At 44.9% G+C, this 22,861-nt stretch overlaps 2 protein-coding genes and 1 long non-coding RNA gene across 8 annotated transcripts in view; 2 read left to right on the forward strand and 1 right to left on the reverse strand.

The window, feature by feature from the left end:
- The window catches only part of B3GALNT1 (beta-1,3-N-acetylgalactosaminyltransferase 1 (Globoside blood group)), a 32,898-nt gene extending 21,125 nt beyond the window's left edge, over positions 1–11,773 (forward strand). The window contains exons 1-3 of one of the 5 annotated variants that reach the window (XR_010071701.1): positions 445–565; positions 11,029–11,209; positions 11,641–11,773. Coding sequence is in view for 3 of the 5 variants with exons in the window: in XM_063339403.1 (XP_063195473.1) it covers positions 4,693–5,746 (1,054 nt within the window). In the remaining 2 variants the exon portion in view is untranslated. Of the gene's footprint in view, positions 1–282; positions 566–758; positions 1,698–4,692; positions 6,768–10,102; positions 10,235–11,028; positions 11,210–11,640 lie in introns of those variants that run through there. The other 4 variants (XM_063339402.1, XR_010071702.1, XM_063339400.1 and 1 more) reach the window with 4 other exon arrangements.
- PPM1L (protein phosphatase, Mg2+/Mn2+ dependent 1L) overlaps positions 6,720–22,861 on the reverse strand; it is a 109,760-nt gene continuing 93,618 nt past the window's right edge. The window contains exons 3-4 of the mRNA XM_063339399.1: positions 21,081–21,242; positions 6,720–16,449 (exon numbers count right to left, since the gene is read on the reverse strand). Of these exons, the coding sequence (XP_063195469.1) occupies positions 16,103–16,449; positions 21,081–21,242 (509 nt within the window). The 3' untranslated portion in view covers positions 6,720–16,102. The remainder of the gene's footprint in view (positions 16,450–21,080; positions 21,243–22,861) is intronic.
- LOC134517666 (uncharacterized) lies at positions 14,636–21,086 on the forward strand. 2 transcript variants are annotated; one of them, XR_010071703.1, is made up of 6 exons: positions 14,636–14,773; positions 15,323–15,458; positions 15,589–15,903; positions 16,165–16,328; positions 20,291–20,341; positions 20,796–21,086. It is a non-coding gene; the product is annotated as an uncharacterized LOC134517666 (long non-coding RNA). The 2 variants fall into 2 exon arrangements; XR_010071704.1 differs by having other exon boundaries at positions 15,644–15,903.

Raw genomic sequence — 22,861 nt, forward strand, 5'->3', positions numbered from 1 at the left:
AGGTGCTCCCGCCGCTGTGGGGTTTGCCTGGAGGTTCAGCGTGAAAACCCCAGACTAATAAAACACAGCCGCGACAGCTGATTTGCCATCAATTAATCTGAACTCAAGCTTTGCACAATAAACCTTTCGTAAACTATGGCGGTTTACGTAAACTCTGCAGGTTCCCAAGTTGTCCAAGCAGGATATTCCACTGCGGGCTTTTGCAACGTTACAAGATGCCATTAAGGCTGCGGGGAGGCTTCGGGGTGAATCTCGCTGCGAACAATTCTAGCGGCTGAAGCTGGAGAGGAACAAGTTCCCTTTGCAGACGCCCGTCTCCTCTTCCCCGGAACCCCTCACTTTACCCTCACGCCCGACCGCGCCGAGACCGCTGCGGCAGGACGCAGCCGGAGCCCCGCTGCCGGGACCAGCCCAGGGAAGGCCGAGGGGCCGCCGCCGCCATTTGCCGAACCGCCCGCCCCGCCGCCGCCTCGCTGCCCGGCCCCGCCGCGGCCCCCGACAGCAGGCGGCGGAGCCGGCGGGCGTTTCCCGCTGCGAGGAGACGCGGGCGGCGGCACCGGGAACGGTAACGCTAACGGTGACGGCCGGGCGCCACGGGCCTGAGGGGGCGGGCGGGCCCCGCCGCCATGTAAGGCCGCCACGGGGCCGGCGGCCGCCCGCGGGGCTCCCCGGGCGGTGCTGAGGCGGCGGCCGGGGCACAGCGAGGGGAGGGGGGGGACCCCCATGGGGACAGCGAGGGGAGGGAGGGAGGGAGGGAAGGGACCGCCGCCCCATGGGGACAGCGAGGGGAGGGGGAGGCTCTGGAGGCGGCGGGGGGGGCAGCCGCCTGTGTGGGTACCCAGTGCTCTTCTGTCACCACGTTTTCCCTTTTTAAACAGAAAACGGTTAAATGGCTTTAAATTTTTACAAGGTTGCAGCAGGGGGCGGTAGATTTCCTCGTAATGAATTCGACATTTTGGGCTGTCACCGCTCGATTACTCCGTTGTGAAAAGTTGCCTAGAAAAGAGAATTAAAATTGGGTAACTCGAAGTGAGCAAGTCGTTGTTCCAGGTTATTTAAAATAATTTTTAAAGTATTGTTATATTAGATCGTCATAGCCCAGGGTCTTGCAAAAATTCCTCTAGTTTCTATCGGTAGTAAGCCATATAAAGAAAATGAGAAGCCAGGAACGGTAATATATTTCCGTGTTATTTGTGCTGGTAGCTTAAAACAACAACAAAAAAAAGGATTTATTTTTCTGTACATCTAACATAAGTATAGTAGTTTTCTAAACTTTAAATTGGATTAGCCATTGGTTATTGTGATTATTAGGCTTTAATGAGTATGAGAATTTGCCACTTTTTTCCTGTCAAGAATGTCTGCCCTCAATAATTACATAGCTATAGCAGAGGGTGAGAAATATATAAAAATTCCTATGGAGCATGCTCAGTATGTGATTTCTTGCATTCGTTTTAAAGTAGATCAGTTTTATTTGTCAGCATAATCTCAGACTGTGTGGTGTGGTGCCAGCGAACTGTGAGCTTGGAAGCAAATGAAGATATTTCCCTGAAAGGAGTTCTTGCCCTGGTACTGCTCCTGCTGCGTGTCCCGTGCTGCTGCGGCACAGCTGGAAGGCGAAAACTGCTGGCAGATAGAGTCTGGAAGGTCTGGAAGCGGTGGAGAAGCTGTGGAGAAGCTGTCCCAGGCGTAGCTGGAAGGTCTGCAACTGCACCACCACCAGCAAATGTGACAGCTCAACTTTCAGACCTTGCTTCTTCAACCTCATTACTTTGTTTTAAGCATTTGAACTAGGAAAAGGAGGGGATTGTCCTGTCAAGGGCTGTGGTTAGGGTTTCCCCTCTAAGTTGCCCTTCTACTATTCTCTGCGTGTGTTAGAAGTCAGAGTTCTGCGCTTAGTGTTGGAGGATGACTGCACGTATTTTGAATTCCCAGCGCTGCAGAAGTAGCTGTCTCGTGTTTTGGGAATGTAGTTTCTACCCCATGACCGTTATAAAAGCCGTGGTTTGGTGAACCTATGCTAGCTTGCAAACAGTTTAGTGTATCGCTGGAGGAATGCGACCTTCGGGAAGAGAACAGCAGGGTTTGTGGGTTCCTGGCTCCTGGGGAGTCGTGCAGCAAAACAGCGTTTTACAGTGCTTGTGCTGGATGCCCTGTGGTGCAGGCTTTTCGTAAGGATACGACAGCTTCAAGATAGTGTTTTGCGGGCAAAGGGCCCAAATTGATGATTTATTTTCCCAGATTTTTTGTTACATAGCAGATCAGGCATTGGTCTCCGATTCTGTTGTTCAAAATGTCATGGAATCAGGCTTTTCTGTCCATAAAGAATCAAACTCCTTATAATCAGATTTTTTTTCCTATTAGGTAGTGAAGAACTGATCAAACTTCGATATGCTTTTACTTAAATTGACCATCAAACCCTGAGAAATGTTAATATTTATATAAAGTAAAATACGTAAGCACTGATATATAACTTTAGGTTATTTTCTTCCAGTGTGTATTTTTCATATTGTTCACTAAAAGTTAAGTTGGTATACAGAAGAGAGAATTACGCATTTTTATTATTTTTTTTTCTTCCTGTAAAGCTGGGAAGTAAATACCAGATTGGCAAATCTGAGGTTTTTTGCCGTTATAATCAACTTCCTTAAATGCAGTGTGAACAGTCCCGACGACAGTTGCCTCTGCAGTTGCCAAACTTCTGTTTTACTTGCGTATGTTTAATCCTTGTGGAGAAAAAGAAGTGGATCGACGTAAAACTTCTGGGGTTCTAGGTTTTTATAAGCCAGGGTATTGGTCCTGTTAGGAAGTTGTTAATAAAACTCACTTGTTCATCTGCAGTTATGTGAGGTCCCTTTAATGAAGGATTGACTCCTGTTAGCCGTGCAGTATCTTTGGAGTAACGCAGCTTTGAGAGGCGTCAGTCACAAAGTCTTCTATTTAAATAAGTATTTATATAAAATTGCTTTAATACATTTTAAGTGATGCGCTGTGCCTCGTTGATGAAATGGGCTCCAGATGCTTCCTTCAGAGGATCATTAATTTAAATTCACATCATCCACAGAAATATAAGGCAGGTGGGCTCTGGCAAATCAAATTCACCTAAACCGTAGCGTGGTGTGTGGATTTTGGGATTTCTTTTTTTCATATAAAACATTTAGAAGCCCTGCAGTGTTCATCTTCAAAGATAAGTAGTAATTAATTGCGCTGTGAAATTGAACCTTCCATCAGCCTTACTGTGTCTTTGTGGATACTTCACAGTGCAGGGTAAATATTATTACTGCAAACATTAGAAATCGTTTGGAACTCCCACAGTAAGACACGGAAATTATTTTGGTTTAAAGATATCTAATATGTGTTCACAGCATCTGTAGTTTTAAAGAAAATACAGTAAAGGTAAGCACTGCTAAAGGGAGGGTACAGGACTGAGATTCTATTTTTAAATTTAGTTTTGGAAAGATGCATTGATTTGGATATCTAGCCCTGACACTGTAGTAACATCTTCAGCATGGGCTCCACGGGGGTTTGTAAGCGCCTGCCCACGTAGATTGGACTCTGGACCAAGATGTGTGTCTCGAATCGAAAAATGGCTTTGGTTTGTCTCATCTCTCGTACTGGTTGGTTTTTTTTCTGTTTGTGTGGCATTCCTGACGGAGCTGAGCGAATCTGTCGCGTTTTCGTGCACTGGCAGATGGGAGTAGGGTTTGTAGACATTTCATGAAAATAATGCAGACGGGTTCCCTTCTTTAAAACTTAAATAGGTGGAAGTAGCAGGAGGATTTTGTAGTGTCTTGTTTGTTTAAACGGAAAATATTAGAAGAATTTACAAAACTTGTTGAAGATTTGAAGCTCATCTGCTGCAGTGGATTCCCCGCTGCTCCCATTATGCCAACTGTAAAGCTGCTACGACAAAGTTCCTTGCAATGTCCCTTTATTAAATCGCTTGATTTAATAAGCACGTATCGGCAAATAAACAATTGCTGTATCGCGTGTTGTGGGAGTAGCCGTTTCTTCGGGCAATGTAAGAGCTCGGTCTGTCTGTCAGGATAGGTTTGTGTTTGCCTGTCTGCAGCTCTGATGTCGGTCGTAAGGAAGATGATTTTCTCCTTCCCCCCATCACCTGTTCAGTCAGTTCACAACAAGTCGCTGCTCAACCCTTAAATGAGGGATGAAATATTTGCTTGTACTTCTCTTTTTACCTGCTTTCCTGGCTGATTTGCTCCAGCTTATAAAAACTGGTAGGACTTCTTTTCTTTAAAATAAATCAGAAATTTTTGAAGCCTTTTTGAAGTCGATTTGCTGAGCACTTTGTAGCCATTAGATTTTGTGCACGGTATTCCGTCCTCGAGATTTAATTGCGCTGAAGACATTGTGCTGAGATCTCTGGGATCACGGCGCTTGACGTGTGATCTCTTGCGCAGATCGGGTTTGTGGAGGGGAAATTTCCAAGGTGAAAGCTCTGAGGTTTCCACCCATGCCGTGCTCAGTAGCAGCTCAGCGTTCTGCTCCTGCTCGTTCCTGGGATACAGCATTGATTGGTGGCGTAGGGATGCTGCGTGTACCAGCTGGACCACTGAGTCTCGGATTTGTCTTCATTCTGTTAACCGCGTGCTTTCAATGGACACTTTAGACAAGATAAGACAAAGATAATATTTGAATAATCGCACTCTGAATATTACTTTTTCATTTCTTTTTCAGCAAGAAACATGCTTCGCAACTTGTGGTACAGATTTTGAAGGTCACTGACACACTTTGGCAAAGTACTTACTGCCCCGTTCCAGTTAGTGTCATGTATATGAGCACATTAAAATGGATTTTTTTATTTCTCCTTTTATTTGCTGTCATAACGATGTGGTATGTAACTTTTTCTTCCAACACTGTGAGCGAGCGTACGAACCTTATGTATTTCTATGAATATGAACCGATTTACAAGCAACGCTACCTCTTCACGCTGCGGGAGCGCTTGAAATGCAGAGACATAAATCCATTCCTAGTCATCTTGGTGTCTTCGAGACCTAAGGATGTGAAGTCAAGGCAGGCCATCAGGATAACATGGGCATCTCAGAATTTCTGGTGGGGACATCGAATTCTAACCCTTTTCTTACTAGGTCAGGACACTCAAAGCGAAGACAACGCTGCAGCGCTGTCGGTAGAAGATGAAAGCATCCTCTACGGTGACATAATTCGCCAGGATTTTATGGACACTTACGACAATCTCACCTTGAAAACGATCATGGCGTTCAGGTGGGTCGCTGAGTTCTGTTCAAACGCCAGATTCCTCATGAAGACTGATGCCGACATCTTCATCAACACCGCTAACTTGGTAAAATTTCTTCTGAAGCTCAGTTCCTCAGAAAATGTTTTTACCGGTTATCCTCTTATAGATAACTTTGCCTACAGGGGCTTTTACAAAAAGACGTACATCTCTTATGATGAATATCCGTTCAGGTTGTATCCTCCGTATTGCAGTGGGATGGGTTATATATTGGATGGAAAACTGGCTCTGAGGATTTATGAACTGATGAGTCATATCAAACCTATTAAATTTGAGGATGTGTATGTTGGAATCTGCTTAAATATACTTAAGGTGAACATCAGTATTCCAGAAGATAAACAACAGTTCTTTCTTTACAAAATTAATTTTGATATCTGTAAGTATAGACATTTGATTGCAGTTCACGGCATTACATCAAGTGAAATAATTGGGTTTTGGCAGGATTTGACATCTAACACTTCAGTTACTTGCCTTTGATTCTGTATTAGTAGATAAGCTTAAATGTATTCGGTGTAAAAACATTTAAAGTCCAGGGCAACACAAACCAAAAACACAGCTGGAGAGATGACTTCAGCTGAAGGAGGGCTGTGCTGCCGGGGCAACACTGCAACGTCAGCATTTCTCTGGGACATTCTGATGTTCTTACATAAAAATATTAGGTGTTCACAAAGCACTTTGCCACGCGTGTATCCCACGCATGCAGGATACTTTGGAATACCCTGTCCTGTCTTCCTCTGATGCTTCTCCACGTGGTCTGCTGTAACCACGGGATTTCTACCTGAATCTTCTGGAATGTGTGAAATGTCACCGAGGAATAATGTTTATGCCAAGAAACCAGCTTCGAAGCTGCTTCCCAAATTCCTAACTGGGTTTTTTAAAAATCGTTTTTGCAACTGCATCATCCTTTGCCACCCTCAGGTATTTGTTCTCCGCCCAACGACCTTCTTTCGATATATCACCTCCGTAATCCCTCTGAGAGTGTTACACCTGCTTATTTAAGCATCTCACCTCCGTAATCCTTCTGAGAGTGTCACAAGCCCGAGGATCTTGTGGGGTCTGCGGAAGCTGATGGGAAGTTCTGAAAACGCGATGCACTTTGTGTGTGTCTATCTAGGTATATCTATATACGAACAAAATAGAACCGCTTTGGTGTCTTTGATAACATTCACAGGTTATGGAGGGCTAGATGCAGTAGAGTTCGTCTGCAGTGTAGTTACTAGACATCTCTAACACATCGGAATAATCAGACCCCCCACGTGCACACACATCCGTCTGCGTCCTGATGCATCCCGGGAGTTTTGGAACCAAGCAGGGAAGATTAAACCAGATGCGTTTATATTGGGACTTTATGTCTGTTTCTAAAATAGTTTTTTTTTCCTTCAAATTTTAAAATGAAAAAAGTGAGAAATTCTAAGACTCTTATTTCTTAAAGAAGACAAACTACGCTATATCTGTAAAGATGGGTATTTTAATCACTTTATTCATATCAGCAAGGCCAAGTTTTCAGTAGTTTACACTTCTAATAGACAACAATACAGAATTTGCAATTGCATTAACATAATTATTCTCGCCACATCCACTACACAGTGAGGGTACTATAGGTACATCCTGTACACGTCAATGACAGAGCACTGCCACCTTGTCTGTACTAAGCTAAGATGTTCTGATGTATTTACATTTGGCTGTCTTGCAGATAGTCTCTTAGAGACAAATTAGAAGAGGTGCAGAACCCTCTAGTACGGAGTTTGAGGTCTCACCAGGTTTTTTGTTACGTGGTCATTATGGTCAGTATTGAATTTTGCTTATCTTTTCAACAACTGCGCGTGGTTTTATGACGGGATTAAAGGACGTGTTACATTTTAGATACAAAAATGAGGTCTTGGGGAGAATACTCTCTAGAAAAGTATTTCAGATGTCAGTGTTCTAAGAATGTATGTTAAGAAGGTCAAAGTTTTTCAAAAATAGCTTTTTTTGGTAAACTAAATAGCTAAAGTTTCAGTATTGCATAACTGAGGGAAGAATGGTATTGTATTTCTAGAAACAGCTGTGAAACTACAGCTGTTCCTCTGGTTTTAGGATCTGTTATCTGATTGTTGTCCTGTGGTCAGATCCCGAGAGCTCTGTGAGAAATGTTTAACTTGTTCTTTGATTGTTTTTACATCTTTAAAAAAAAAACCAACAACCTTTATTTTTTTTTATGCGCGCGCCATGTTAAATGTTTAGAAATAAATTATTTGTCACAAGAACACTGATAGTACAGCACAGTTTGTATTGCTTTTTCCAAAAAAAATGTAATTATGAAAGACTATGCAATCTTCAGAAACTGGGTAGGTGAAGGCGACAGTGCTCCTGTTGAGAGGGGCAGAACCGAGTATCGCAGAGAAACGGCTGTGCAGGACTGCAATAAAAATGCAACTGTCACCAAGCAAGGTATTTTTTTATATTTGTGCCCCGGAAGGATAACACTGATCATAGATTACAAGGCTTTTGCTTTCACAAATGTAGGTTTATACACAGTGATCCGTTTACGCCACCTGAAATTGTAATCTAAAGTGACAGCAGTTCTGCAAGAAATTTACATTGTAAAATATTCCTGCTCCCCTTTTTAAAAAAACACTCATTTCCAAATCTGGTTTGTATTTGAGTCTGACCTTATTATTGCTTAAAAGATCATAAAAATTCATAACTCAGCTAATGTTTCTGCTTAAAGCAAATATCAGGAAAGTTTCTCCTGTGAGCAGCCATGCAAGAGGTTAAAAAAAGCTTCAGACTGTGAATTAATGTAAGCATTTAAGTCAGTGATGGGCCCAAATTTTATTGCATCTGCCTACGGTACTAAAAATGAAGCCTAAACCACAGGCTAAGATTTTCCCAAAGCCTAAAACGCTTTTTCTCGTGCAGGCAAGTGGGTCAGAAAGCCGTGTTAAATCAGAATCCCAAGCACTTGTGGTTTTGCTATGAAAAGCGTGGGCTGTTCTGACCTGGGCAGCCTGATAATAACCCGCTGGTCAGAGCTGTTGGGAAGCTGCTGCTGGCGGGTCGCAAAAGGGGGTTACGGCCTCACCTTTCAAGCCCGTGTTCGTATGTTATTGCAGAAGAGTTAAAAAGTCAAAACGCATCAATGTTTTGGGTGTGTTCTGGAACAAACAAGTTCAAAATAAACCGTGACGTGGTACGTGCTGCAACTTTAGGGGCATTATTCTCTACGATCAGTTCGGAATTAACAGGGCAGCGACGGTTTGGAATATTTTCCTACTTTTGGTCTTACGTTTTCTCATTGCTGCTAAAGCATTTCAATGCAAGTTCATGGTGAGTAACTCACGAATATCTGGATGCACAATAAATAATGTAATTTCATCATATTTCTTTCAATTTTAAACTAGAAACTGATTGCAGGTTAACCAAACAACGTGACATGGAATTCTTGATACGTGTCTTACGGGTTCTGTTCGGTGTGTTGAAGGAGTTTGGGAGGCAGAGCTCGGCTCCCTAGTTTTCAAATTTTCGTTCATCTCCATTTTTGTCTGAAGCGTGTACCATTTGGGGCATTTATTAAGTACTTTACCTAAGCTAGAGGTGTCGGGGAAAGAGATGGAAGGCTTTCTGCCGTCTCCGGTAAATTAAGCTTGTCAGGGTTTAGTGCAGTTACTGTGCGTTGCGTGTTAAGCTGTAAACCGTATCCAAACGCCAGTACTCCACGGAGGGAGGAAAGAAAACAACGTTAAAAGGAAGATAAGCAGATGGGTGGGTTTGGTGGTGGGGTTTTTTTCCATGTGTAGTTGAGTCCACATTTTAAAGAAACCTAAAATTGTAAAACAAAACAAACACCCAGCCCCGCCCCCCTCCCCCCCCATTTATATATTGTGTTTCTAAAGATCCTAAAGCCCCCTTCTTTCACAGGGCTGAAGAAGGGGGAGTCTCTCCGAAATGCTGCTGTTAGGGGACTGTTAGCTCAGGGCAGCCTCGACCCGCAACTCGTGCGGGGAAACGCCAGCTGTGATACCATCGTTTGTCTCACCCCCCGTTACGGGACTTCGGGACTTTGTTTTCCTCCTATAAAATAAGGGCTTAAAAATACAAAGTTTACCCCAAGTGACCTCTCTCTCTCGTTGGTTTCTGGATCTGAGCTCTGTTTTCCTCTCGCCCTCGGACAGCTGCTGCGCAGCACGGTGATTTTCCCGGCCGCGTTAATCCGAACGAGTTTTTGCAGCGCGAGGGGCGATGGTGCGGGGGTGTTGCGTCCATCCCCGCTGGGACGTCCCGGCCGCTCCTCGGGAATGCTCTGCCCGCGCTGGCCTCCTCCCAGGGGTACGGCGCAGTCTCCCCTGAGCTTGCGATTAAGATAAAATCTTAAAACTACTTCTGGCTCCGCGTGAAAAGATACCAGAGGCAGGAGCCTGAGGAGGCTGTTATCGACGCTAGCACCGCCGGGTTGTGCTAAGCTGTCTTTAACCAAGACGGATTGCTTAAACATTGCGGTTTTGTTATCTCGCGTGTTGTGTAGGGTTTTTGTTAATAAAGCCCTGACCTGCCCTCGCAGAGTTCTCAATGTGCGGTTCATTTTCATAATGAGTCCGTCTCGACTGCTTCTTGGAGAGCATTTCCAAAGACACCGGGTAGCAGTGGTTTTACAGGCGCTCACTGTAATATTCCCACAGAACAGGTTTTCGTGTTGTTTTTCCAGACCCTCCTCCTGTTAACTTTGTAGTTAACAGTTACGCGATTGTTACAGTTTGCCGTGTTAAAGGCAGATGGGTTTGAACTTTATAAAAACAGAATTAATTTGTAAATCTAGCATTGCTAATGACTCCTTATGTTTTGTACCCGGCTTAGGCACACAGGAAGGGGGTACCGACGAGCAGCGATTCAGTATAGAATGGAATGAGCTCCAAAGAACTTTTCTAAATGAATCATGTTTTTAACATATCATTTTCTTACCAGAAGAAGAAAATTTAAACATCGCAGATGGACTTTGGCAGTTCTGTCGCCCACAGCGGCTGAAGCCAAGGTCTGCAGTGGCACGGGAGCCCCAAACTCTGCCTGGCGCCGGCTCCCGGCCCGGGCAGCGCGGTGGCGCAGGGGATGCTGCAGGGCTCTGACTGCCGGCCCGCACGGCTCTTCTTACCACCGAGGTTAAAGCGCATGCGGATGAAGGACAGTTTCATCTATGTTGCTCTCACAGCCCTGGATACAGCGCAGGAATTCCCGGAGAGCAATGTTTGGCAGTCCTGCATTTAGATTTTTAAAACATTATCACCAATTACTCATTTAATTAACGTGGCTGAATACAGGCTGAAGCAGACTGCCGAGCATCTGTGTCCCTAGAAGTACTGATGAGTCTCCACAGGCTTAAACGAATAAAGGGCTGGCCATTTAAATGCAGAAAAAAATGTTTTCTTTCCCTGTTGCTCGACTAATTCGGAGCTCGTCCTTGAGACCGAGCAGACCAGACGTGGGAGCTGCCCTGTTCATAAAAGTGAATTTCAAGACTTCACCCAAAACCTGCTCTTGATGTGAGCCTCTATTTATGGTTTTTGATAGGCTTCACCTGCGCTGACTGCACACGTTTTGCTCAAGAGAGCGTCCAGACTATTGGCCAGAACTAGAGACAACCCACACCTAGAACGCCGTGTTACCGCAGGGAAAACCGCACGTAAACCAGCTGCTTACCTAAGCCTCAATAGGCAGCGTCATGTAAATCAAAAGTGATTTAAACTTCGACTCAGTATTAACTTAACTGTATATATATATCTTTTTAGATGTGAGTCCTCAGGTTTGGAAAGGTAATTTATAAATATATTGACGACACGGAGGGGCAGCAGCTCTGGTCCATCACAGTTGCCAGACTTCAGCAGAACATTCTAAATTTTAACCTTGCAATTTTGTACAGCCAGATTTCAGGATGGAGGAGGCCGGAAAACCTACTTTAGAAAATGAAAGGTTGGTGACCTTTTTTTTTTTTTCTTTAGTATAATCACTTACTAAATGTTTCTCTGTGTAAAAGAAGTTATCAGCTACATTAGCAATATATTATTTAAAGCAAGGATGTCATATATTCTGAAGGAGCTGAACAACAAAACTCCCTTATTTCCAAGATGCAGCGTTAGCGTTTATGTAGCAACCACTGTTACTTCAAGCTGATGCACTGCTTTAGTACGAACTTCTGTATTCTAAAAACTGTACAACTTTTTAAATTTTACCTTATGTAAATTGTATGATACTGTAATAACATCAGGAGGAGTTCTGGTACTGACCTGGTGTTCGCAAGTCAGTAGACAATACTTCATGATGTTAGATGGCGTTTATTCTTATTTACCTAAACATTCTATTCAGTAAAACAGGCTCGCTCATTTCAAATTTTGGATTTTTAGACATTTTAGGACTACGGTGCTGCCGCAGTCCTCACAGTGCCGCCTGTGACCATCCCTCCCCCGTGAGACAGGATCGATTTGCCCAGAGCACTAGTGCTGGATGTCGCAACAAAAGAAGCGGCGTACGTTTTATACGACATGAAATAGCGTCTCCTGCCAGCCCTGAGACTGGTGATCAATTCTGGGCTCCGGGAAGCCGCGTGGCTGCTGTCTGCGTTAGCCGCGCTGCTGCCAAACGTCTGGATGCCACAAACAAGCGTTTACAACGGATTGACCGACGTTGCGAAGACGCCCGCGCAGGGGGTGAGCTGGAGGGGCTGTGGGGCAGGACTGCGGCGTGCCGGACTTTCACAGGCGGGTTGTAGGGGCTGAATTACCGGCGTTCGTTAGCCGTGTCGGGGACACGCGTGCTCAGCCCGCTCTGCCGTAACGTTCCGCCCAAGAGAACGGGTCCGCATCAACCCGATGGCCAACTTCTGCGCAAGGGACGAGGGGGACTTTAACTCACGCCCGTTTTTGCCGGGGGCCAAGGGGGCGGCTGTTGTTCGGGGAACGCCGCTGGGTGACCGAGCTCGGGACAGGGCGGCCGCTAGACGGAGCTGTGATCCCGCCCATCCCGGCTGGCAGCGGGACCCGCATCCCGCAACCAGCGGCTGCCGCACACGGCGGGGGCTGTGCCCCTTTCGTTGTACCACCGAACGGCCTTTCCCAACCCTGCCGGGATGTCACCAGCGTCATAAAGTAAATGTAATCGGAATGAAAACCTAAATGGTAGTAGCTTTCAGATGTAGTTAAATTGTTAGGTTGTAATACCACGGGGAAAAGCCCAAATTCTTTGAAGTACTGAATCAGGTGACTAATTACAAGGTACATTTTTTCATATCGGACCATACAAAAGATGCTCTTTGGCAGCAACTTAATATCTCAGTTTTCTGCCATGAGAAACCATCGTTACTTGACAAACAGATGTCACCGATGGAGCTACTCTGGCTTCAGCCACAAAAAACTTCCATGAACACCCCTGGCAAGAAGGAGCTCTCACATGCCTGCAAGCCACTTCAACCTCAACGCATCTCCCTTTTTTTTTGGAGGGGTGCCCAGGCCGGGTGTACTGCGCTGGTGTACTGCCTCGCCGGTGCTGCAGCGCGTTCTGCCACACCGCCGGAGCGTACCGGGGGATATTTCTGGCTACAGCGTCTGGCAACTCTTTCCAAATGTAAGACGTATTATTAAGGCAGTGGAGGATCAGACCCGAGTTTGTTTAGGTTGCTTCAGCAGTATGTACATCACTTAATCTTGTCATCCAACAGCTGTATGTATGACGACAGAATTTGGCACAAATCAGCATGACTGGGGGGTGACAGATGCCTAGAACTGGGTAACTTAGAAGACGTCTAGCAGGGGGCACAGGTAGGCACTGCGCATGTATGTGGAAGACTGCACAAAGCCTCTCATCTCCATTAGTCCTTCATCTTTAAATCTAAAGTAGCTGTAACTAGTTTCTTAAAGCAATTAAAACCAAAAGTTAACAACCTTACCAGAGATGATTGGCATGAACGTCTTTGGCCAGGACAGGGAGCTGCTAGAAAGGTGGGAGTGTTGTAGAGAAAAATGAAGGTGCTAAAACAACTATTGTTGCAACTGCAGACACTTGAAGGTTGAAATAGGGCTGATTCAGTAACTGGCTGGATGAGCCTGTGAGTGACGGAATAAATGAATCCTGGAATAAATATCCAGTTTGTATTGCACTGCACTACGTCTTTTCCAAATCCTGTGAGCATGGCTTACTTCCAGAGCCAGCCGTCCTCCCGCTGCCTCCTTGCTGCTTCAGGACTGTCAATGCGTACAGTTCCTGACACCTCATCGTCCTCTCTATCTCTCTCGAGCGCCAGAGCAAGCAGCAAGCGAGCTGTGCTCAGGAGGTCGGGCATCCCTCGGCTACGCTCGCTGACCTCGAGACCGCGAGCTGCAGGAGGCTTAGGGGCAGCCGAGAGCTTTTCGCTCAAGTGGCGTTAGTCTATAATGGTTTTTTTTGGAGCTGACCATTGTTCCAGTTCCAACTTCTCAAATGCCTGTGAAGGATTAGTAGTGATGTCTCTGCTATACAAGCATCCCTCTGCTTTACAGTTCTGCAGGCTGCTGGGTCTAATTCCTCTTTTCCCTGGGCAGCTGTTTTGACAAACACCCAGGCAGCGTCCTACAAGAAAAGCCAGTACAACGGAAACCTCATCTGTGAAGGAGAAAGGAAAGGCAAACGCTAGATGCACCACGAGCTCTGCCTGGAGCACGGTTGCGATACTGCTGCTGTAGCAGTATGAGAACATGATTAAGCACTCCCATGAAAATATCACACAAGGTTTTCATTTCACAGCGTTCTGACCTCAAATAGCTTTTCAAAATAAAATAACTAACTGAAGCGCTCTGCAATTATTAACATTTCCTGTTAGCTGCTCAATTTAACCGCAAAGTTGCATTTAAAATTCACCGAATGCACTGTTCGGGAGATTTAAAAAGTCCGAAACCTTCCGTCCTCCGGGGAAGGACCGGTGCTGGTTTCAGAGGTGCTGGACTCTCATACTTCTGCTTTTCACTTGGCTGTTCCTCAGAGTCAAGGGGCTCCACCGGGCGCCTGGGCTCAGCAGAGGCTGCTCAAGGCTCTGTATACAATTTGAATAACACTGGTAATAGCAACAGAGCCAATTAAGAGTTGTGATTATCTCCAAACAATTAAAGGAGGGAAGTTTGTTGGGAAATCTAGGAACAAAAATGAAAAGATTAAGATGGGAATTCCTTCTCAAGCAGAAAGAAGTGCTTTTCTCGAGCAAAAAGACCCCTTGTGTTCTTTCATTTTTGTCTGGAGAGGCATCACACCCGCTCAGCACAACCACAACACCCCACAGTATTTTAGGGACTGGCAAGCCACTTGCCCAAAAATGCTATAGGTGGGTGATGAGAAACAGGCAGCTTTTTAGCTGATACTGTATGCTTATCCTACAATCAGACAAAGATAATGTATCAGGACCCAAATACTGACAACCTCCATCACCGTGAAGACAAGAGACTTCAGTGGATCGCCCAGGACCACGTTTTTGCAGGGAGGGAATCCCAAGGATTATTACAGGACACGATACGGGTAAGCAAGCCATCCAAAATACTGACCTCCAGCTCAGGCCCTGGCTCTGTCCCTCTAACACGCAATTGCCCTGTCACTCTGCTACCGCTGCCTCTCGATCACGAAGCAGCCAGCTAAGTCATCAGATGTGGAGCACACTCAGACTCATTGTTTAAACTTACAGTAGTCACAGATTCCAAAATACAATTAAATACTTAAAGGTAGATCTAAAGATATTTTTATCTAGATTTAACACAAGCTTACGTCTCTACAGTGCAATGACGCTGCCTGGCATTCAGACGTTATACCAAAAAAAGGGTTCTAAAGTGGTCTTCCCCTGGATTAACCCCACAAATTAATCTGCAGTGGCACAAGGAAGTCTTTAATGAGCTTGACTTCCATCTAGGTAGCTCTAAGGAAGGCCCTGTTTTGATTAGTTTTCCAAACAGTCGCTAACGAAATTAATTTTATCTTGCATTACTTTCTTTACATGCCTATAAAAAGTCCATGCCAAAAAACTAACGTAAGGGTGAGTTTTGGTGAATGACAGACTTTCTTCTATCCCAACAGAGCTACTTTTTGATATAGAAGGTGTCAGACCTCAGAGTATTTTGCTGGAGTGTAACTTTAGTTGGTTTGAATACAATACGGCATAGAAGAAATGTTATTAGAGTAATGCACAGGCTGAATCAACATGTGGTTTCAGGTAATTCGTTAATTATGCCCAATCACATGCTTGGCGGGGATTTATTTAAGGAGGGGGGGAGGTTAAACAAAGCGAGCGAGAGCCAGTTCTGTGGCAGCAGGCTAATAGTCGGCTCCTCTTCCTCTTTCAGATCAATAACAGGCCAATAACCGCAAACCTTTTCCTATACAACCTTATCACTGCAGATTAAGAAAGAAAAGAGATGGGAAACACGAGAGCATCGTTCTGAAGAGTCACACCTACGAGTGAAAAGCAGCATCATTCCTAGCACCTGCTACGGAGCGGCAGCGCTGCCCTCCCCCTGCGCCGCACCCCAATGAACCTTCGCCTATCAGAAATGAGCGGGAAGGAATCAAATGAAAAGTCTACAGAGGATTTGTAAAGAAAACTCTGAAATGGAAGATTACAGTTAGTTTCTAAGGAGCAGCAAGGTCACAGGAGACAGGTACATGTGAACAAACTTAATTCTTATAATCACTCAGAACGTATTTGTTGTATTGCTGCTTTTGTTAAGCAAAGAACAAAGACCAGAGGGATCTGTTCCTTTTGTGTAGAATCTTAACGGTATTTACTAGAGCTTTCTACTATGTTTAAAATGTAAGAGTTTGTTTTAAGTTCAGAGTCAGGCAGAGAACCATCGGTAATTAAGGTTCCTCTGTTTTGCTGCTATTCCTGAACTTCACCACCATCACTGTTATATTATCAGGACATCCTCTGTAAAAGGACTGTAGAACTATACTCTTTGCACCGAAGTGTGGTTCATCCAAGCGTTCCTTGATGAATCGGACGGCTTCCTCATTGCTGAAAGCATCCCACAGACCATCCGACGCCAAGATCATGAACTCTGGCTGCAGTTTGTCCAGGTCAAAGGTAAGAATATCAGGGTCAGGAATGACAACATTCAGGTTCTTCAGAGGGTAATCTCCTAACGAGCGGGACATGGCCAGGATCCCCTGAACGCGCCAGGAGCCATTAAAGCTGATAAAACCACCTGGAGAGAAACACCAACACTTAAAGCAGGTCTTTTTAAAGCTGAAGCATTTCTCTGTCTTCCTGCCAGACCCCCCCAGATATTCGCGCTGCTGTCTCCCGAGGTGTTACAGATGTTACCCATCTCAAAAAGCGGGAGATGCCTTAAGGAAATCTCAGCACGCTGCAGGGAAGGGCTGGGTTGTGCTGGTGAAAGAGCGGGAGCAGAGATGTCAGGAATGGCTCCGCTCTCAAACGAAGCAGCTTCACGCTCTCCACTCCCCCGGAGAGACCGACAACTTACTGAACGCCCGTATCCCCGTACTACACCACTGAGTGTTCCGAAAGCCTTACGGCAACGCTAAGACAAAAATACCGAAAGCAAATCTTGATGTTCGCGTGTTAGTAAGCACCTCTTTTTTTCTGTGTAGTTCACGTTTTCCCCATTTCAGAAGATCTATGAAGGAAACAACACTGCAAACGCCCTGCAGCAGGAATCACAACTCACTTTTAAGGCATAAGGCAAAGCAGCAAGTGCAAAAAACATTTATAGGCTCCTTTATCAAACTGCCTTGAATGAGCCATGTCAAAAAGGACCAAAAAACTGCCATGAACAAACCGATCATGAAATTTTACTTCAAGTCAGAGAAATGCATTGTGGGATCCGACTGATTGATTTTACCCTCACCAGGATTAAGGCTACTTCTAGTTGAAAATACATTATTTTTTGGGGGGTTGCTTATAGTGATGTAAGTGTTGCAGTGAAATCGATGGGTGTGATGCAGCCAGCACCTGCCTGTGACACAGCCTGGTTGTGTCGGGGGGGGGCGGGGGGGGGAACCGCGCGGTGCTCAAGGTCCAAGAGTGAAATTTAGGCACCTTCAATTCCTGCGCCTGCATCTGCGTGCCACTGCCGGCGCTGTTTCATAGCAATATTCCTGTCACCTTAATGTGAATGACAAGTCACTTGAGGACAAATAATTTGCAAATGTGGAACATTAAAATGTATGACAAAATTAGGTGAACTGTTGTCTTTTATATCTGCGAGCTGTCTGCTTTGGTGTTCTTACAAATGTCTTTGTTCTTTGTAGTTATCAGGATGTTTTCAGCTCGGCGCTTCAGCCTGTGTGTTATTTGTCAGTCACCCAGTCACCTAAATTTTACGCCAGCATTTCCATTCCTGCTCGGCTGATCTAATCTGTAAATTCCTTTCAGGTGAAACTACGTTTCAATTAATGATTCACTGTTGTTTAAAGCTTGAAACTTGATTTGTGTTACCAGTGGAAAGAAAACTTTTTAGCTGTGTGTTTTCATGAATATTTTTAAGGGAATCTCCATTCTGAAGACGTTTCTTTCCATAGCCAAAAAAAGGAAGGGCTGGTGACCCTACTGCAGCTCCTCTTCAGACAAGCCGTCAAACACACCTCGCCCGGCCGCTGCTGTAGGTTCTGAGGGCACCTCAGCTGAACGTTACGCAGCGACCTACTCACCAGTCCAGGGGGTTTCGTCAGCAATTAGGACTCTGGTACCCAGAGTGTGATCATGTGTACGTACTGGAATGCCAGGGGAAGCAAAATGCAACTCAGAAGAGGCAGTTTTAAGTAGACATTTTACACACACTTAGAGGGCAGCAGTGCCTGTGCCCGTTGCTGATGCTGCTGACGCGCTGAGCACGCGTATTTGCTCAGGTTGTGCGTACATGTACTAAGTGACTTTTCGGTGCCATTCTCACGTGGCACCCAGAACTGCCTATGGCACAAGTTGACTTCCTGTGCTTTGCTGAAGTGTCTGTTGGCACTTCTAATATTTTCTTCCATAAAGCCATCCATACAGAACACATGAAAATGCTCACGGAAAAGCAAACATTCTGCAGCCCTGGCTGCCACGGGAGAAGAAAAGGCACTGAAGAAACAGAAGCTTTTTGGCAACCGCACAAACGTTTTGCATGTTAGTGAGACTGAGCTCAGAGGAGTACGTTCAAGGTGAATGACTTAGATCTCTGTCAGTGACAGTCACCTTGTGGGTCTACGACCAAGTGTTTCTTCACAAGCCAAGACCACGGTTGCTTCAGGGCCACTGTCTTACGCTGATACTGTATACATCACTCAAGCTCCTGATCAGAAGGAGATTCCTTGTGTTTTCTGGGGAAACCAGCATCCTCGTGTCACAGGACACACATTCCCATATCCCACAGCAACGGGGCCGTGATGGGACCCCGATCTCATTCGGCTGCGGGAGGAGCCACACCGCAGCCCTGGGGAGCGTGCATCAGCCAGCCTCTTGTGAAAATAACACTCAGTCTTGACCCAGCCCCTGTGGCCGCTGCTGTTCACTGCCCAGCCACGCTGCGGAGCAGGTTAATTCCACAGGATGCGGCACCTCGGATCGAAATGGAAGGCCCTGCCCTTTTTTCGTAGCTGCTCTCTTTCCTTTTGGCACTTGGCTGCAGGCTCGGGTACCAGTGACCTCCCGCTGCACCGCAGGAGCTCCCAGGAGAAACCTGAGCGGCATCTCCTGGGGCTTCTGCGCGAGAGCTGCCCGAGTCATGTCGGACTGATAAATGGACATTTTTTTCAGGTTGTGGGTTGACTAGGACTTTGTACGCAGTTGCTGGGGGCAGGGAAAAGAGAGGGACTGAATTCATTCCCCATCCACGGACCGCTGACAGCAGCAAGCAGCAAGGCTCCTTAACGTCCACGGTGGCAGCAAAAAAAGACGGATTAGTTTAGACTTGTCATCCCAATGTTAACGCCCCGCTGAAACGCACAGGGCAAGTCACGCTCTTCTCTGAGCTGCTGTTTCAGGCTGCCTCAAATTGATTTATATCAGACTGGGGTTTGAAGGATATTTTCTCAACCGTGGCTATATGGATTTCACTTTTAAATGAAATCTAATCTTACTAACGCAAATGTGCAGTCATTTCATAACTACCTACAGGGCTCTGGCCAGCGCAGCTTGACGGTGCAATGTAAAGTTGGAAAGCCGAAATGTAACGTAATGATGTGGTTATTGTCACTTTCTTCTGCTCTACATGGAAAGGGAGTTATCTAGATGGCGGAAAAAAGGCAGGTACTTTTGTCACAGTAGCAATGTAAGTGTCATAATTGAGTTTGGGCACTTTCCTTCAATTTTACACTTACTACATGTAAAGAAGGGATGTTCCAAAATGTAAAAGTATCCGGCAGTAGTCTGAACTGGATTCTATGTTTTTAACAGGACTGTGAGGCCGTATCAATCATGATAATACAACGGGGCAATAGGTACCAGAGAAGCGAATTCATTAAGTCACCAGGCTAGACAGAGTATTTCTTGTTTAGCTGCAGATAGTTAGAACATTTACCTGTCCGTTAAAATAATTTCTTCCAAAGTTGGAAATTCCTGCAAAAATCCAATTTCATGTTTCACATTGCTGTGTTATAAGGACTCAATTCTATACACAAGAAATATCCACTTTTCCTTTTTTTTTTCCTCTTAAGTGAAGGCCTTTTCTAAGTGAACAATCACGTAGAGGCCCTGGACTTGGCTAAGAGGGAAGCAATTTTACAGAAAAATCTCCAGATTTTATTGATTCATCTCCCAAGTACAGAGTTGAAGCAAAGTGAGACCAAGATTTTCCTATTCCTTTTTCTTAGGATCTGTACACTTTTTCTTCCCCTTTGGGGGATGTATGTGACCTCTGCTCCCTGCCTGGCAGCAGGAAGAATCCCCACTGCTCTTACGCCTCCTCGGCGATAAAAGCAAACCGAGAGGAAAGGGCACATTGCGCGTGTACGAGTATTTATGCTGATGTGAGCGTATTGATAACCTGTAGGTTTTAAAAATGTTTTATGCTCGGTGAAAAACTTGTTATTTTCACTTTACAGACGAAGACGCGGAGGCAGAAGGCAATGCATCTCTGGAGGCAACGCTCTTCGGTAGGTTTAACACAAACAAGAGGAACTTCTTTCCTTCATCAAATAATTCGCTGCTGCGGGCTGCTGTGGGAGCCAAACCAGAAATGGGTTCAAAGGAGACTTTGACAAATTCATGAAGAATTGGCTATTAAACTTGATGATCCAAATGTAACTTCTAGCCCAGGAGGTCGCTAAACTGACAAGTGATGAAAGCGAGAAAGATTTATTGCGGAAAGGTTTCTGTTTCTTACCTTCTTTCCCTATACTCCTGCTACAATTTACATGTTTGTGCTCATTAGCAGTCACTATATGGGAACAAAAAATAGCTTTGATGAATTAGATTCATGTCCTGCTTATTTTAGAACTAAACCTCACTCGGCTTCAGACCCAGCCTCTCACATAAAAGCTGTGATACGGTTTGGGGTGAAGCAGCCCGTAATGCTGCTGCTCCTGTTTGTTAATTTGCTCCCTGCAGAGATCAGAGGGAAACCGGCCGGGACGGTCAACTGGCTGTTGAAGATGAAGCTGCTCTTCTCACCCTGACACTGGCTCATTAAGGGATAGGTCAATCTGCTTCCACTTCTCTGTCTGCACCATCACATCCCACTGAAAAGCGCTGTATTAATAATGGAAGATTTTATCTGCTGATGCCTCAGCCTAGTACTTTTCAGTCTCTCTCAGGGGAAAAGTCTATATTATTGACAGAGTAGAGAAGAAAAAAGATGAACCTTCAATCCAAAGCAAAAATGTTACGACTCACCAGCTCTTTTAATCCTCTTCCTCTCTTTCAGTTGGTAGGGCTTGTGATCGTGTGACAAGGGGATAGCGTTCCCATCCTTGTCACACAAGACTCCTCGTGAATCACCAACGTTGGCCACCGTGAGTTCTTTATCTGACAACAGTGCGATCAAGCAAGTTGTACCTGCAAAAAAGAGAAGGGAATGGGAAGCAAAACAAAATTTGTGGTGTGGGTATATATCTCTCTCTCTAACAAAATGATTAGCAGGAAAATGTTCTTCCTATTACAGAATCACAGAATCTTCATGGTTGGAAAGGACCCTTAAGATCATCGAGTCCGACCAAACAACCTACAATCTCTGCCACTGGACCATGCCCTGAAGTGCCAAATCTAGACATTTCTTAAATACCTCTAGGGATGGTGACTCGACCACGTCCCTGGGCAGGCTGTTCCAGTGCCTGACCGCTCTTTCAGGAAAGTAATTCTTCCTAATATCTAACCTAAACCTCCCCTGCTGCAACTTCAGACCATTTCCTCTGGTCCTGTCATTATTAATAATGGCTGAAGAGGGAGGAGTGTATTCCAGTCGCCATCTGAGAGCCGGCTCTTACTAATGGCCAAGGAAAGTAATAAAAGAAAAGTACAAATTAGCCCCAGAGCTCACTCGCAGCTTCTGTGAACTGGAACTGCTGCGCTGGGCTGTGCATGGGTGAAACAGCGCTCTCGCCCCTCATCCCTTCAACAACTGAAATCAGGCTTTTTATTTTTTTATTGACAAGAGGAAAAGATTTGACATTTTTAATTACTTTAACCTTTAAATACACAGAAAATGTAATTAGTCATTGACCACCGTATCCAACAGGCATAGTATTTGTTGGTTAAGGTGGCAGGAAAATATTGGAAAAATTGGCTGTTTTTTAAGTGCAAACGCTATGGGTTTTATTTTCCTCATTTAATTGATGCAGGGTGGAATGAATGTTGAGGAAAGCAGACCCCATTCAGACCATGCCTTTTCTCTGCTTTCCTCTTCCAGCTAGTGTGAGCTGTATCCATAAAACCTCCAGCTATTACAAATATTCCTTGCACGGGCTTTGGACCAGATGCCACGATTTCATTCATATTTTAGAATAGAAAGGTGGCAAGTAAGTTTTTAGATAAACGCTAACAAACTCAGTTTGGATTGCACAGCACTGTTGAAATTATTACAGAAGGCACTCTAGTATCCTTCAACAGTAAATAAAATTAACTTCATGGCTTTCTTTTCCTTTTAGGTAGACCAGAGAAGCACATGGTTGGGTTTTCACCTCTGTTGTTAATTTATATCTGATTATTCATTAATAAAAAATGGTGCATCCACAGCTGGGGTGCTCTGGAAGAAGCACTCGGGGCCTGACGAAGGCCCCCAGCGATGAAACTCAACCAACAAAGTGTTACAAAGCAATGTGTCTCTGCTTGTTTGTTTTAATCAGAAACAGTCTTAATGAAAATGCCGGCAGCGGAGCATTCCAGCACTGCCTACCGTCAGTGGCATCCTGACCCCTGGTTTTGCTCCTGGGGAGCTATAGTAGGGTTTAAATCTATGTTCTGTGGTCTTAAAGCTAAATTCTCATAGCTGCCCCTTGCTGCATCACTGTCCAAACCCAGAATTAAAAACTGTTCCCATGTCAGTAGTTGAATATCCCATGACTGGTATAAATAAAATAGCCAATAATAAACAATTTGTGTTGAGATGCACTGTGTTCTGAAGATTTATTTTTAACTTACTGGCCTGTTTTCCACAGCTCTAATCTAGAGCTATTTTT

Source organism: Chroicocephalus ridibundus, chromosome 6, assembly GCF_963924245.1.
Source record: "Chroicocephalus ridibundus chromosome 6, bChrRid1.1, whole genome shotgun sequence".
NCBI classification, from domain to species: Eukaryota; Metazoa; Chordata; class Aves; order Charadriiformes; family Laridae; genus Chroicocephalus; species Chroicocephalus ridibundus.